General features: G+C 46.1%; 1 protein-coding gene across 1 annotated transcript in view; it reads left to right on the top strand.

Moving 5' to 3' along the window:
• LOC142391529 (von Willebrand factor D and EGF domain-containing protein) overlaps positions 1-14643 on the top strand; it is a 49896-nt gene that overhangs the window by 21901 nt on the left and 13352 nt on the right. Inside the window, exons 12-22 of the mRNA XM_075477363.1 lie at positions 97-998; positions 1272-1408; positions 1498-1659; positions 1744-1848; positions 4351-4465; positions 6842-7116; positions 7212-7431; positions 7509-7646; positions 11807-12232; positions 13460-13468; positions 13944-14099. Of these exons, the coding sequence (XP_075333478.1) occupies positions 97-998; positions 1272-1408; positions 1498-1659; positions 1744-1848; positions 4351-4465; positions 6842-7116; positions 7212-7431; positions 7509-7646; positions 11807-12232; positions 13460-13468; positions 13944-14099 (2645 nt within the window). The remainder of the gene's footprint in view (positions 1-96; positions 999-1271; positions 1409-1497; positions 1660-1743; positions 1849-4350; positions 4466-6841; positions 7117-7211; positions 7432-7508; positions 7647-11806; positions 12233-13459; positions 13469-13943; positions 14100-14643) is intronic.

A 14643-nucleotide genomic window follows, 5' to 3' on the forward strand; every position in this document is an offset into this window, starting at 1 on the left:
CTTGAGAGCTAAACTTCGCTTTGGATCCAATTCAGCTGAACTTTACTTTACTTTATTATTTGTTACTGTAGTTTTCTCTTCTTCTTTGTGTGTTAGGATAGCTCCAGGTGAGAGTTTATTTGATAAAATGCCTCCTGGGACAACACAGAAGGTCAGGAGGCCTTTCTGTCAGTGCCCCAGAGGATACAGCACCGGCACCGGGATGATGAACTTGCACAAAAATCCTTTGGCTCACTCTGACTGCCCTGCGTACGATAATGTGGATTACACATCTGTGTTCCCCTCCATGGACACAACATTGGAACACATTAAGAGTCCAGAAAGAGAGGAAAGGATCCTTGAGATGTCTGCTTTCAGTGATCATCCTCTGGAGAGGAGGCACATTTGGATTCAAGGCCAGCACAGTCAGAATGGTGAGGGGGGGTTTGAACTGGCTGGTGAGTTCAGGGAGGACTTTCTTCTTTCTGTTGACAGGCCAAAGAGACAGGAGTCATTTGAATTCCGGCCTGTCTTTGCCACACAGAGCCTCAGCAAAGCTGATTTGGAGAAATTTGCCTACTTTTTCCCTGAGGATCACCTGGCAGAGGCTCGATCAGAGGTGCGACCTCAGTGGCCCACGCCAAGTGGCCTGACCTCGGCCAAAGCCCTGGAAGTGTGCCAGATGGCTTTGGCAAACTCCACCGTTGGCGCAGTGTGCCGGGGGCTGCTGGGACGCCGCCTGGAGGAGGCAGTGGATCTCTGCCTGCTGGACCTGCAGCTCAAAGACGACCTGGGCTGGGAAGAGGCGCTGCTGCCGTACCTGGAGAACGAGTGCGAGAGGCGGCTGCTAGAAAACCGCACGCAACGAGTTCTGGAGGTGGCGAGTTCGCCAGGTGCTTCTGGGGAAGTAGTGAAGGCGCTGCGCTGCCCAAACCTTTGCAACGGGAACGGGGAGTGCACAGAGTGGGGCTGCCAGTGCTATCCCAGCTACAGTTTCCACGACTGCAGCCTGACCATCAGTGAGTATCAGTGGACATTTTAATGCACTACAGCGGGGTTGTAAATCTACGTTTTCTAGAATAGTTGAATCACTACATGGATATCACCAAAGCAGATGTGTTTCCTAAGAAAAAAAACGCATCCCAGCCCCCCTGCAAGGGTCACTTTCTTACTTAATTCACAATCCCTAGCTGGATTTTAGCTGGTTAAAAGCCTCACTCATAGTAAACCTTTTTCTGATTAACCCTAAAGAAGTCAATTTAAATCATGGAGAAAAACCTCTCCTCCAACAGGCCAGCCAGTTGAAATAACCGATTTGGAGAACAGTGGACTGTGTGACATCAGAAGCTTCAGCTGTCGCACCGTTCGGGTCTTTGGCCTCGGCTTCATCCATTCTCCTGAGCTGAGCTGCCACGCCACCAGACTAAAGGTGAGGAAAGACCAGGACGTGTCAATCTCAGAGCCTTAAAGACAAAAACCTTCATTGTTTTGGTTTTTTTCTCTGAATTGCCTCAACAGTACATAAACAAAGTTTGGGTCCCGGGGGAAAAACAGAGGACAAAGGCCACCTTCCTCAGCTCCAAGGCTTTGGACTGTGTGGTGCCGTCTCTGAGCAACACCGCCGTCAATACAGAAGACTTCATGATGGACGACAAACCGTACGCTCGTTGGGAGATGAAGGCAAGACCGCTTCTCGGTTTTCCCCCGTAACTTTAAGTTGTTGACAGAAATCCAACAGACTCTCTCTCCATTTTTCCATCCCAGGTGACCAATGATGGCTCCCAGTACAGCCAGGAAAAGGTTCTGACCATCTACGACGGCGTCTGCCAGGTCTGTGAAGCATCGCGCTCTGGACTCTGTAAGTTAAAGGTAACTTGCAGCCGCGAAAGGAATGAAATTTTTCCGGGACTGATGAAGCGTGTTCAGTGGAAACTCTAATCCATCCGATTGATTTCAGGTTTTATTTTAACCCGGTTGAGGACAGAAAGTCGACAAACGTTTTAACGACGGCACAATCGTTCCAAATCAAATCTGTTGAACGAAAAGAGTTATTTTTCATGAACTCATCTGCATATGAAAGTGTAGAATCTGTGTGGGTTGAGTGAAACTGTCATGTTTGCAAGGAAAGGACACAACAGCTCCAACAGAGGGTATCATGAGGCTTTGTACTGAGGGGTTAAAATTTAGCTCGATTCAAACTACGACCACCATTATGAGGCAAAGACTGTGCAGCAAATGCTTCAGTGATCTGTCCGTCTGAAACTAAGACAAAGCAACAACGTGAGAGGCTTTAATGTAGAGGTTTTCACACCTTACAGGTGTTTTGGGTTAAAAATGTACAGTAATGTAAAAAAGAGAGCACATTCTCATTAAAAGCTATGGTCTGGTGGATCAGAACACTCTGTTTTCTACAGAGAGAAAGATTATCCACAGGTGGAAAACATTCAGGACAGCTGTCAATCTTCCCAGGAGTGGACCTCCCAGCAAGGTCACCCCAAGGTCAGAAACCCAAGAGCTACATCTCAGACTCTGCAGGCCTCAGTTAGCATGTTAAAGGTTAAAGGTCACCCCGAGGTCAGAAACCCAAGAGCTACATCTCAGACTCTGCAGGCCTCAGTTTGCATGTTAAAGGTTAAAGTTCATGACGGCACAGTTAGAAACAGACTGAACAGGTATGGCTTGTGTGGAAGGGCTGCAGGAGAAAGCCTCTTCTCTCTGAAAAGAACATGGCAGCCCAGCTTAGACTTTACATTACGGTCATTCTGCAGACGCTTTTATCCAAAGCGACTTACAATAAGTGTGTTCCACATCGGTAGGCAAAAGAACTTCAGGTCACAAGAAATCATAAGTGCATTTCCTTCCAAAACCAAACAGCTTAGAGCATAACTACTAGTGCGGTACGTTAGGTACCAGGACAAATGGGAAGACAATTTAGAAAACAAAGACAATTAAGGAAACAAATAAGTGCGTAAGGAGCTGGGACAAAACAGGTGATGTCCTAAGAGGGCGGATCTGGGTTAGGTTCCTTAGGTTTGCAAAGCTACATCTGAACAAACCACCAGACTTCTGGAACAATGTCCTTTGGACAGACCAACTCAACTCAACTCAACTCAACTTTATTTATATAGCCTTTTAACACAGCTGTGGCTGAAACAAAGTGCTGTACAACTCAAAATACAAGGCATAAAACACAAGAACAATGCAAAAACTGGGCGACTTCAAAAGAGGCTTAAAGACTTTTCTTTTTAAGCAAGCCTATTCTGCCGCCACATGATTTTTATGATGTTGATTTTATCCCTGATTTTAGTTGTACTTTGTAGCACTTTGAGATTTTTGCTAATGAAAAGTGCGTTACAAATTTGATTTATTATTATTATTAAAAACAACAATAAACAACCGGAGCAAAGTGGAGATGTTTGCTCATAATGCACAGCAGCACGTTTGGAGGAAACCAAACACAGCATATCAGCACAAACACCTCACACCAGCTGTCAAGCACGGTGGTGGAGGGCTGATGATCTGGGCTGGTTCTGCAGCCACAGGACCTGGGCACCTCGCAGCCATTGAGTCCACCATGAACTCCTCTGGGTACCAAAGTGTTCTAGAGTCAGATGTGAGGCCGTCTGTCCGACAGCTGAAGCTGGGCTGAAACTGGCTCATCAACAGGACAAAGATCCCAAACACAGCAGCAGATCTGCAGCAGAATGTGTGAAGAAGAGAAGAATCAAGGTGTGCAACGGTCCAGTCAGAGTCCAGACCTCAGCCTGACTGAGATGCTTCAACTTATTGCTGCTAAAGGTTCTCCTACAAGCTGTTGGATCCCTTAGTGTTTCACACACTGCTTCTGTGTTTCGGTTCAGTTTTATTCAGTAAATAATGACACAGTGTATTATGTTGTTCATCTGAGGCTGTTTTTATCTCATTTTAAGAGCTGGTAAATTCCTGATTATATACTGATACAAAAGCCTAAGAATTAAAAGAGGGTCATCAGTTATATACAGCCTCAGCAAGTCTCTTACGAATAAAACTCTATTGTTTGTTGATTTAAAGACAGGAAGCAGATTGAAAAGCCAGATGTGATTCAGTGGGTGTTTAGTGGAAATGCTTGTTAAAGCTTATTGAATGACTAAAGCAGAGACAGAGCGAATTCCCTTCCTGACATCATGCTGCAGTTAAGACTTCATTTGTATAAAAGTGTACGTGGGGGGGGGGCAGATGGAAAAACAAGCACAAACAGCCATCAGAAGATGAGGAAAATGAAGCAGATAACCAGTGTTTAGAGCTGATTTCCTGCCTGTTATACACAGAGTGAAGAAGAAGTAAACCAACAAATCTTCGTCTGTTCTCCGTGTCTGTTGCTGTTTTTGTCAGGAGAGGACATGCAACATCGATGGGATGTGTTTCACAGCTGGAGACGCCAACCCCAGCAGTCCTTGCCTCCTCTGTGACCCCGACGCATCCAAGTTCACCTGGTCTGTGAACCAAGGTACAAACCGTTTATTCTGGATCTCATGCAGTTCTTTTTCAGATATAACGCAGAGCGAGCCCTCTACTCTGCTCCATTAGTGCCATTCCTGGTGGTCTGCAGCTCAGTTTTTGTCCAGTAGCGGATCAAAGGAGCTTTCCCAGCATGCTTTGGGCCGTTGCTTAACCACTATGGGTGAGGAATGGGGGTGAATCCCTGCCTGATGCATGCAGTTAAGGGTGTAAGAGGGTAAAAACAGTCCAACTTCACAGAATAATTAGCCTGAAAACCTGAATTTCCTTGCTGTGGGGTTGAATTTATCAACATCTCCTGCTATAGACATCAGTTTCTTCGTGGTGGACGTCTGCAGGGGAAGCATGATCTCAGTGGAGGATGGTACATGATGTGGAAAGAAAAGCTAGAGATGCCAACAATTATTCTTCCAGGAATAGCCTGAGGATGTTTTTGCCAAACCAAGCTTGCGTGTAAAGAGCTTCTTTCAGGACAGGAAGGTTCTGTCGTCCAAAGCTTGCAGGTGAAGCGGCGGCTCAGCCAGTTCTGTTCCTCAGCTTTTTCCATATGTTGTCTAGGAGTAGAATGAGAGTCTATTTCATAGAGTTAGTTAGAGTTGGAGTTCTTTATTGTCCATTAAACTTACATGAAATGGAAATTTCTCTTTGGTAATGGCATAAAAACACACAAAGACAAACACATATCACACTCAACATAATAAATAAATAGATACGGGTAAGAATAAAATAAAAACTATAGAATAAAGACACATTACTCTGTCCATTTCACTCAAATATTAAAACCATATAAAAGTTACCATACTACTGCTGAAAGACTGTTTAAGGTGCACTTAGAGCTTATCTACACTATGTTACTTTAGAGGTAGATCTTCATTGAGAATGGCCACAGCTGATGGAACAAATGACCGCTTGTAACCATTCTTCCTTGTCATTGGGACTTTTAGTCTTCGTCCAGATGGTAACAGCTGGAGAGCACAGTTCAGAGGGTGAGTGGGGTCCTGATAGACTTGAAATGCCTTCTTTGTTAGGGCCTGTGTGTATAGATGTGAAAGTTGTAGTTGTTTGTGTCCAATGATCTTTCCAGCCTGGTTGACAATCTGTGCCAGTTTATTTTTTTGTTTGACAGAGAGGTGCCCATACCATGACACGATGTTAAATGTCAGCACACTCTCGGTCAGGGATTTGTAGACCATTGACATGGTGCGCTGACTGGTGTTGAGGCCCCTGAGTTTCCTCAGAAGAGCCAGGCGCTGTCTTCCTTTCTTGAATGTGTAGTCTACATGGTCTTGAAATTGTAGCTGACTATCTATGACTGTCCCAAGGTATTTGAACTGTGACACCTGCTCTACCTCTTGACCCTTCATGCTGATTGGCCTGAAGGTTTGCCCAGTGTCTTTATTGCCTCCCTTCTTGCTGCTTCCCAGCCACATCTCCTTGGTCTTGGAGATGTTAAGATCCAGGAAGATGACTGTTCCTTGGGAGAAATTAGTAGCAGAAGCATATGAAAGGAAAAAGCTTAGATATGTGGAGTTAGGGGCAGAAGCAGAGCAGCGAGGATGGAAGGTTAGGATCTGTCCAGTGGAAGTAGGATGTAGAGGATTTGTTGCAAAGTCTGTTGTCTCATTGTTGGGGGAGCTGGGTGTAAGTGGACAGAGTGTGAGGAAAATAGTGAAGGAAGTGTCAGATGAGGCAGTAAAGTCCAGTCAGTGGATTCGGATTAGAAGAAGCAATAGCAGCTGGGGGCCCAGCTGGGGGAGCACTTAGGGTAAACAGACTCTTGGAAGAAGCAAGGAAGAAGTTTAAGATATTTAAGTGGAGGGTGTGGCCATGTGAGCCTTTTGAAACCAGTCGGCCATTTTGGGTGAGTTGGCCTTGAGTGAGTTGTATGGCTTTGATTTTGCTGTCATTCTTAGTGACTGTAGGACTGTTTAGGTGAGTTTGTCTGCTGAATCTGCTAGTGTGTCTTGTCCTGCCTTGACTTTTGGCACCCTCTATACTTTCATTACCCCCTACCCGAACCAGGGTTTGAATCCCCACCCCGCTGTGACTGGTGTGCAGTTGGTGAGAGGCTGAGGTAGTTTGTGGCTGTGGAAAAAAAAGATGGTTGTTGTGGTGTGAGGAGTGTTGGTTGGCATTAGGGGAGTGACTCTGGGTCGCCAGTGATCACTCTCTAGCCTCCTGGAGGTGTCGTGGGCCCAACTAGACGAAACACTGATGAAAGGAGGTTCCCACCTGATGACCCCAATGACATGTTGGTCAGCACTGCTCACTGGTCTATATTATAGGGAATTATTCACTGAGTCTGGTCCATTTTTTTTTTCTTGAGCACAAGTTTCTTGTGTTTACCTTCATCATCTGTTTACAGTCAACGAGCCGCCATCATTCCACCAACCTCAAAGCAACTTGCGAACATTTGCCGGAGAGAACTTCGTCTTCCAGTTTGCGGCGTCCGACCCCGAGGGATCGGCGCTCCTGTTCCAGCTGGAGGAGGGGCCACAGGGAGCCGCGCTCTCCCCGGCTGGCCTCCTCATCTGGAAGGCGCCTTTGACCTTGGAGGTGGAGAACGGGCGTCAGGCGAGACGGTTCTTCCGCTTCACGCTGTCTGACGAGTGCAACGCCCAGAGCACCTTCACTGTGGTGGTGAGGCTGGAGAAGGGGAGCGGCAGCAGTTATGAAAGTAAAGGCTACGCCAGCAGGATGTGACCCGGCGGCGTCTTTTTCCCCATGTGCGACAGGTCGACGTGGTGCCGTGTGGCTGTGAAAACGGCGGCACATGTGTGACGGACATCAACTTTCCTGCCGGCAGTGGGAAGCATCTGTGCTTGTGTCCCGAGGGCAAGCGGGGGAAGCTCTGCAGCGAGGACGAGGACGGATGTTTGTCGGCTCCGTGCGGCGTGGGACGGTGCATCAACACGGCCGGCGGGCACAGATGCCAATGTCCCGCAGGGCTGCGCGGTAAGACCTCAAACCCAACTTTAAACTTTATGAAAAGGACTGATCACAGTTACACTTTATGTGTGTGTGTTTGGCAGGATTAACATGCCTGGAGGATATCAATGAGTGCGAGAGGAAGCCATGTTTTCCAGGAGTCCAGTGCTTCAACAGCTTTGGCTCCTACGGCTGCGGCCCGTGCCCCAAAGGCATGCTGGGAAACGGGACTACTTGTTCTGGTAAGACCTGCAGAGTCTGTGATCTTTCTGTGGAGAAGAAGATTCAGCCATTCATTTACAGAGTTGGGTTTCCAGTAATTGTGTCACGTAAAAGTTTGTAAAGCAAAAGATTTGCCAATACGATCGGTGCAAAGGCTTTCAAGAGCAGGTGCAGAAAATCTGTTCCAGACTCGTTCAGCAGCAGATTGTCCCACATGCACCAAACTGCAGGAGATTTTCCTGCTGGAGACGTGCTCCGACTGTTGGGAATGCAAAGCGGGGCTGGGGGCCGAGCGTCTGTCCAACATAGTCTCATTCTGGGATCTTAAGGCCTCAGTATGCTTCTCCGTCGCTATCCCTCAATCCGTCTCCGTAGTCCGTCCTTTCGAAGTTCTCCGTCGGGAAGTCGGATACGCAAGGCCGTTCACCTCCCGATCAGTAGGCGTTGCTACGTTAAACGACCCAATCTCGCGACGTCTATGGTGAAAGTGGTTGATTGATTGTTCACCTTCCGGCTCCGTTCCACTCCTCACGGCGAACGATGGTGACCGAGACAGAAAGACTGTTGTTGGAGTTGGAGCTTGTTGATATTGAAATGCAAATAATTTTGACCAAATGTTGACCGGCACACAGTAAACTCTTTCAAAAATGGCGATGTTGTTGCTCTGAGAGGAAGGAGCTGAACCGGAAAAGTGATTCCGGAAACGATGTTGTAAAATTAGCCGACCAATCACAACCCTTGCGGTCTCCGTTGCCTCGACGTATAGATAGAAATTTTGGCCAATGCTCGCAAGCTACCGAGAGCGTCTCCAGAAAGTCTCCGTAGGCGACCATAAATCAGCCTTTATAGAGATTTTATTCAGCGGCGAACTAAAGTGAATGATGCCACCCATTCTAAACATCTCTCTACTTTACCGAGGTCCCATTTCAAGATGTTAATCATGAGGCCTACGGTAAAACCTTGAGGTAAAACCAGAGGCAGCACTTTTCCACAGACAGAACTCTGGAGGACGGGGAAAGCCAAAAAGAGGACATAAAAACAAACTAAAGCAGCTAATGATGAGGATCTTTTTCTATCCATTTATTTTTGGTCCACTTATCCAAGTTGGGTCCAGGAGGTAAACCCAGACTTCCCTCTCAAGTCCTCCTGCTCCTGGGGGGATCTTGAAGCGTTCCCAGCTCAGAAGGGATGTGTAATCCCTCCAGCGGGTTCTGGGTCTGCCCCGCCGCCTCCTCCCAGTTGGAAATGTTTGAAAAGCCTCCAGAGGCAGGCGAACAGGAGGCATCCCAACCAGATGCCTGAACCACCTGAGCCGACTCCTTTTAATGCCGAGGAGCAGCAACAGAGATGGAGCAGTAAACTGAGAGCTTCTCCTTCCGGCTCAGCTCCCTCCTCACCACAACAGACCGGAGATCTGTCCGTCCACCTCCGTAAGCAAGATACTTAAACCCTCTGCATGAGGCATAGACTCATCCCCAACATAGATCGAGCACACCGCCCGTTTCCAGTTGAGTTTTCCTCTCAACTCGGCTGCGGTCTGATCAGTGAAGGCTTGAATAAGCCAGCAGATCTAAATCATCAGCAAAAAGCAGAGATGCAACCCTGCGGTTCTGAAAGCTGACCCCCTCCTCTCCTGAAAATCAAACAGAATCACTCAGTGGGGTCACATGGCAGAAAGGGTCGGATTATTGGCTAAATTACAATAAGAATGAGTTATTAAGGGTAATTCTCTTTGGATATATGGCGGTGAATGAATGGGATCAGAGGCACAAAGCGTGTCATACCCCGGTATGATAGGTGGCGCTGTACCCATTCCAGCTGTTGCTAATAGAGCCACTTCCTGTTGACCTCTTCACCACCAACAACAACAACAAACTCAGGCATTGGAGAAAGATGGAGAACGCAGAGCCAGATGAAGCTACGTCCCTCTACATTTGGTCTGTGATGAGCTGCTTGTTGCACAAACTCGATGCCCAACGGAGCGTTCTCCATCGCGTTGTTTGTTTCTTTCTGACGGAGACAACAACAGGAATATCGTCTCCTTTGACTTCCGGGTCACGACCCCGGGAAAACATCTGGAGCATGCGCAGAACGCAAAGTCTGATTCACCACGTGCTTCAGCGTCTACAAGCAGGTTTAGTGTGACTTTCAACCCAGTTATCTCGGGGTCTGAATCCCATCCGATCCAATTCTTAGTCAGATTAAGGTGTCTATATGAATTTAATAACTCAGTCTGATTGTAATTTAGCCAATAATCCGATCATTTCAGTGCCATGTGACCCCACTGAGTGACGAGCCCAACATGCATCGTACATGAGCAAGATTTTGTGCCAAGGATGCAGTCACAGTTCTTGCTTTGGTTATAAATAGACCTAATAGATCCCAAACAGCAACTGCAGCACCCCATTCACCCACAGCACCTCACAGAATCCCCCAGGGGACAAAGCTGGAAGATTTCCAAGTCCACAGAACACATGTAGACCGGAGGGGAAAAACCAACTGTCAGGAATGAACAAAGGAAATAAAGTTAGCTACAATACAAGACAGGGCAGAGAGGACTGAGCACGTCTCAGTCAACATGATAAAACCTAAAGATGTTACAGAGCAAGAAATCTGAACTCAAACACAACAAACCCAAAGTCTGTCGGTCCGAAGGTGTGATGAGGCTCTGCATCAGGCTCGTTTAGATGCTCGTTAGCATCTATCCGACACCGCTTTACATCTTTTATGACACAACTCTGAAAGTCTTTTACAGCGTTTTCATGTGTTCAAGTTTGCACAAAGTTCAGATAATCCTTCAGACCCCCGCCTCTATCAACTGTCAACTTTCTGTCAACTCGCATTACAAGCTGAGGAAATAGCTCCCTTAAGATGCTGTGCTGTCCTGCAGCATAGCTCCTGATGCTGAGATAACTCCCCTGCTGTCGTACTGCACACACCAGACCCCTCATGCTCCTAAACCTGGATCCCATTAGTCGGCGTGAGTTAATCAGATTCTGCAGTTTTAAAGATTGTGCAACCTCTCAGATTAAGAGATAAAACTATCCCCTTCACAATCATACACAAGCGTCTGTTGGAGGCTGTGATGATGGTGCCAACACTTTGCAGCGTGTTCAACCTCCAACAGAAAGAGGTGAACTTGTTCAGCGCAGCAGAGCCTCCGAGGGGCTCAGCAGGGACGGAGCGCTCGTGCTGAATGGAAACCAGATGACTGATAGCAGCTGAAGCCTCGCCTGCTTCCAGCCAAGCTTAATAACGCAGCCATTGTGTTTACATGCATGTTTTTCCAACTCAAACACAAGCTGGGAACCAGTCCTTCCCCCGATGGAAAGACTGCCCAGCAACAGAGTACAGAGCATGGATTAAAGTCAGTAATATATTTATCATTTTTATGGAGCCAATGAGGACAGATATTTGGATTTCCTCACCCCCGTTTGTTTTACTGCTTATTTTAAGTCCTCCCCGAGACTTTGTCTTGAATTATTTGACTTCCTCGCTCAGTTCAGCGCAAAAGATACACAGCTTTATGAGTCAAGGGAGCTTAAATGTCAGGGATGCGCAGGAGGGGAATGATGAATGTTCCTCCTTTAGTTGCATTTTCAGCAGCCGCCTGTTGAGATCAGGGCTGCAGGCAAAACAAACAAACTGAAGCTGGATAAACGGAAATCTGAGCACAGGCCTGGATCAGATGGATGCTGAGTAAAAAGGCCCAACAACCCTCCAGTTTCCCCTGTAGAAGAAAAGGTCTTTCACCTTCCACATCCTATAAATAACTGGGCATTAAATATGTTGGGTCAGAAGAGTCGACAGTTCTGAAACTGGACTCCCAACTTATAAAATGAAGCCGGCTGCCTTCCTTGTGTTGGGATACGCCAGAAGTTTTGGCAGCTCTGAAGCAGATAAATCAAATTCAGGCTTATTTGACTTGCTGCCATCTGTCATTGTAAATCACAGATTGTTTCCTGCTTTGCTAATGTGTTGATGGGCAGCGAGCGGTGATTATGCCTCACTGAGATCTTTGAACAAACTCGTCCCCCTGCTGCGGTTTGACTCTTAGAAACCACTTTTTGACCCCCATGTTGCACCATCACTGTAAAGCGTCTTTAACATCAGATAAGGTGCTACAAAGCAACCCAAAGTGAAATCTGTGTCTTTCTTCATGCATCAGTCCTCAGACCAGCTGCCGTCATCCCCACATCTGCTTCTCGTACCACTGTTTACAAGGCGCCAGATGTTCTGCTGCAAGCCCCCAAAATAAAGACGGATACTTTCCAGAGATCCTCAGCCGGTCGTTCTCTGCAGGTGGAAGCCGAGGCAGGTAAGACGGTTCCAAGAACCAACCCGGAAAACAAGTTCCCCTCCTGGAGAACTCCGGGGATCGGCTCAAACCCGGAGCTCGCAGCAGCAGAAACCAACAAGAGCATCGCGGGCGTGTCCCACAAAGCGAGGCATCCTTTAAGGAAAACTGACGGCGGTGTCCCAAACCCATCCGACACCGAGAAGAACGTCGCAGAAACTACACCAGAACAAGTGAAACTGGACCAGCCTAAGATCAGCAACACAGCTGGCAGAACTTCTGCTGCAGGAAACAGCAGAACCTCAGCAGGTAAGCCAGAGATACTCACTATTGTTTTCACTAGAGCCACATTGGCAGCAAAATCAAGGGAAGAGCCACTTTTACAACAACATACTAAAGTCCCCTTTTGCAAATATGCATTTCTACATATAAAACATCCCACAAAAAAAGAAACAACACAGCCAATACATTTTCAATTCAGACCATATTTACCTTAATACTGAGCTGAACGGAAGCTGGCATGCATGTCCTTGACTTTCTTCATGTTGTATTTGTAGTTTGTTGTTGTAATCATAGTGAGACATTCAGGATGAGCATGTTTCTGTGCTGGTTTAAAACCGATCCATTGTGCCTGCATCTCGCGCTGGCTGAAGGAGCTAGCGTGCTCTGCGGTCAAGTGTGAGGTGGTTTAAGCGGGCTGCGTTGCCAGGTTTAACAGTGTGCCCCCTTTAGGAAACATCATTAAGCCTTAATTAATACTTAATAAAAATACTTAATAATACAAAAACGTAAACGTAATAAAAATACTTAATACTGTGCAGTATTCGCTGTGTTATTTGAAAAAATGTATTGTTATTGTTACCATATTGTTATAAGCTACTATGAGTGCGAGCCGCCAGTTAAAGCTTGAGGAGCTGCATAATGAGTATCTCTGAGGTAAGCTATCAAACTGCCTGTGGGTCCCTGAAATGTCAGCTTTTTAACGGACCGGTGGGTCCCTGAACGCAGCACAGATGCTGCTGCCTCGTTAGTTAGAGACCGTCACTTAAACCACGCCTGCTGACCGGTTCATTTTCACACCAATTAGAGATGAACTGGAGAGTCAGAATATTCACAAAGTGCCCAAAAGGTAACCAGTTGCTCAGAATACCACCGAGCAGATGGAGAAAGTGTGCAGTGAGACCCATTATGGAGGAAAGAACAATAAATGCTCCTAAAATAACATATTTATGCAATAATAAGAGTATAAACATGTGAAATTAAAGTGTTAAATCTTGTTTATTTCCTCACGGAGGCGTCAACAAGAAATAGATTAATTTAATGTGAAACTGAAAGGAATAATTTGGAGAGAAAAAGATGAAAAATAAGGAATTAAAAACATCCGATTAAGAAAATAAATAAAACTAAATGAAAGGGGGTTTTAACATAAGTCTTAAGACATTTATTACAGCATTAAATACTTTTTAAAAAGCTTTTTGAAAGCATTTATCATCTTATTTCATCTATTGAGCCGTTTTCGTATTTATTTCAGATGAGGCAGTTTCAGTCCTCAGTATATTAGCTCTTCTGTTCAAAGGTACTGAATATCAATAAAGTTAAATAAATAATTAAATTAGTTAAATTAAATAAAAATAATTACTATTAAAGTATTCCGGATTTAGAGTTTTGTCAGGACCCAAACTTCCTCAGTTTTTTTGTGAACTTGCTTGGATCATATTTGAACTTTTAGTGAACTAGAAAGACTAAAAGGTCGACCAGATAGTTAACTTTTGTTGTCTACCAGCCGGGGTGTTTTTCACTGTATTAGATGACAACGCACACAGTCTTATTGGTTAAAAAAAAAAAAATAGTTAACCAGAGACACAGATGTTTTATTTCCAGATGTTAACTAGAAGAGAACATTTGTAGACGGGAGCTGAACATGTTTCGGCTTCTGCTCGCATTAGTTGGACAGAAGTGCAAAGAGTGAAACCCTGACCAGGACAGCGTGACCTCTGACCTCACGGTTCCTCTCTTCCAGGATCCGTCAACATCTCGGCCACTTGTGCCAGCCGGCCCTGCTTCCCGGGGGTCCAGTGCATCAACCGCAGGCCGCCGCACGTCGGCTACGTCTGCGGCCGCTGCCCTCCTGGTCTCCATGGCAACGGTCGCGTTTGCATGAAGACCTCCCAACAAGGTAGAGGATCCCTTTCCCCCCCGGCTCCTCCAGTCACATTACTAACGCATTTGGCATAAGATGTTGAGAGTTTTAGGAGTCATTTCCAATGAGTGATTTAATTATCCAACATGTACGTCACCCTCTTCCTTGTATTTTAATCTCAAAAAGCTTTTCCCATATTCTTTTTAAAGAAAGTTGATGAAAGCCTCCTTGGGTAATGCGATTCCTCTCAGACTCTGCGGCTTTTAAGATCCTGATTTTCTTCTTATGGAGTTCCAGTTTCCCCAGTGTTGTTTTCCCTGATTGGGAAGAATGTCCTTTATTACAGCAGCAGATCAGCATCTGTGGTCAGAGACTGCCTGGATGTAATAAACAGATCTCATGAGGGGAGAAAATCTCAGTTTCTCTCCAGCTTTAATCCTCTTGTGGTGGATCCTGTTTGTCTGGAAAGTCACGGAGCGAGTTACAGTGTTGATGCAGACGGTGCAGTCTGCCACAATCATGACCGACACTTAGATTGTGTGCACTATTCTGGTAATGTTGTTGGTTTTTTAGCAGGATA

This window comes from Odontesthes bonariensis, chromosome 11, assembly GCF_027942865.1.
Source record: "Odontesthes bonariensis isolate fOdoBon6 chromosome 11, fOdoBon6.hap1, whole genome shotgun sequence".
In the NCBI taxonomy this organism is placed as follows: Eukaryota; Metazoa; Chordata; class Actinopteri; order Atheriniformes; family Atherinopsidae; genus Odontesthes; species Odontesthes bonariensis.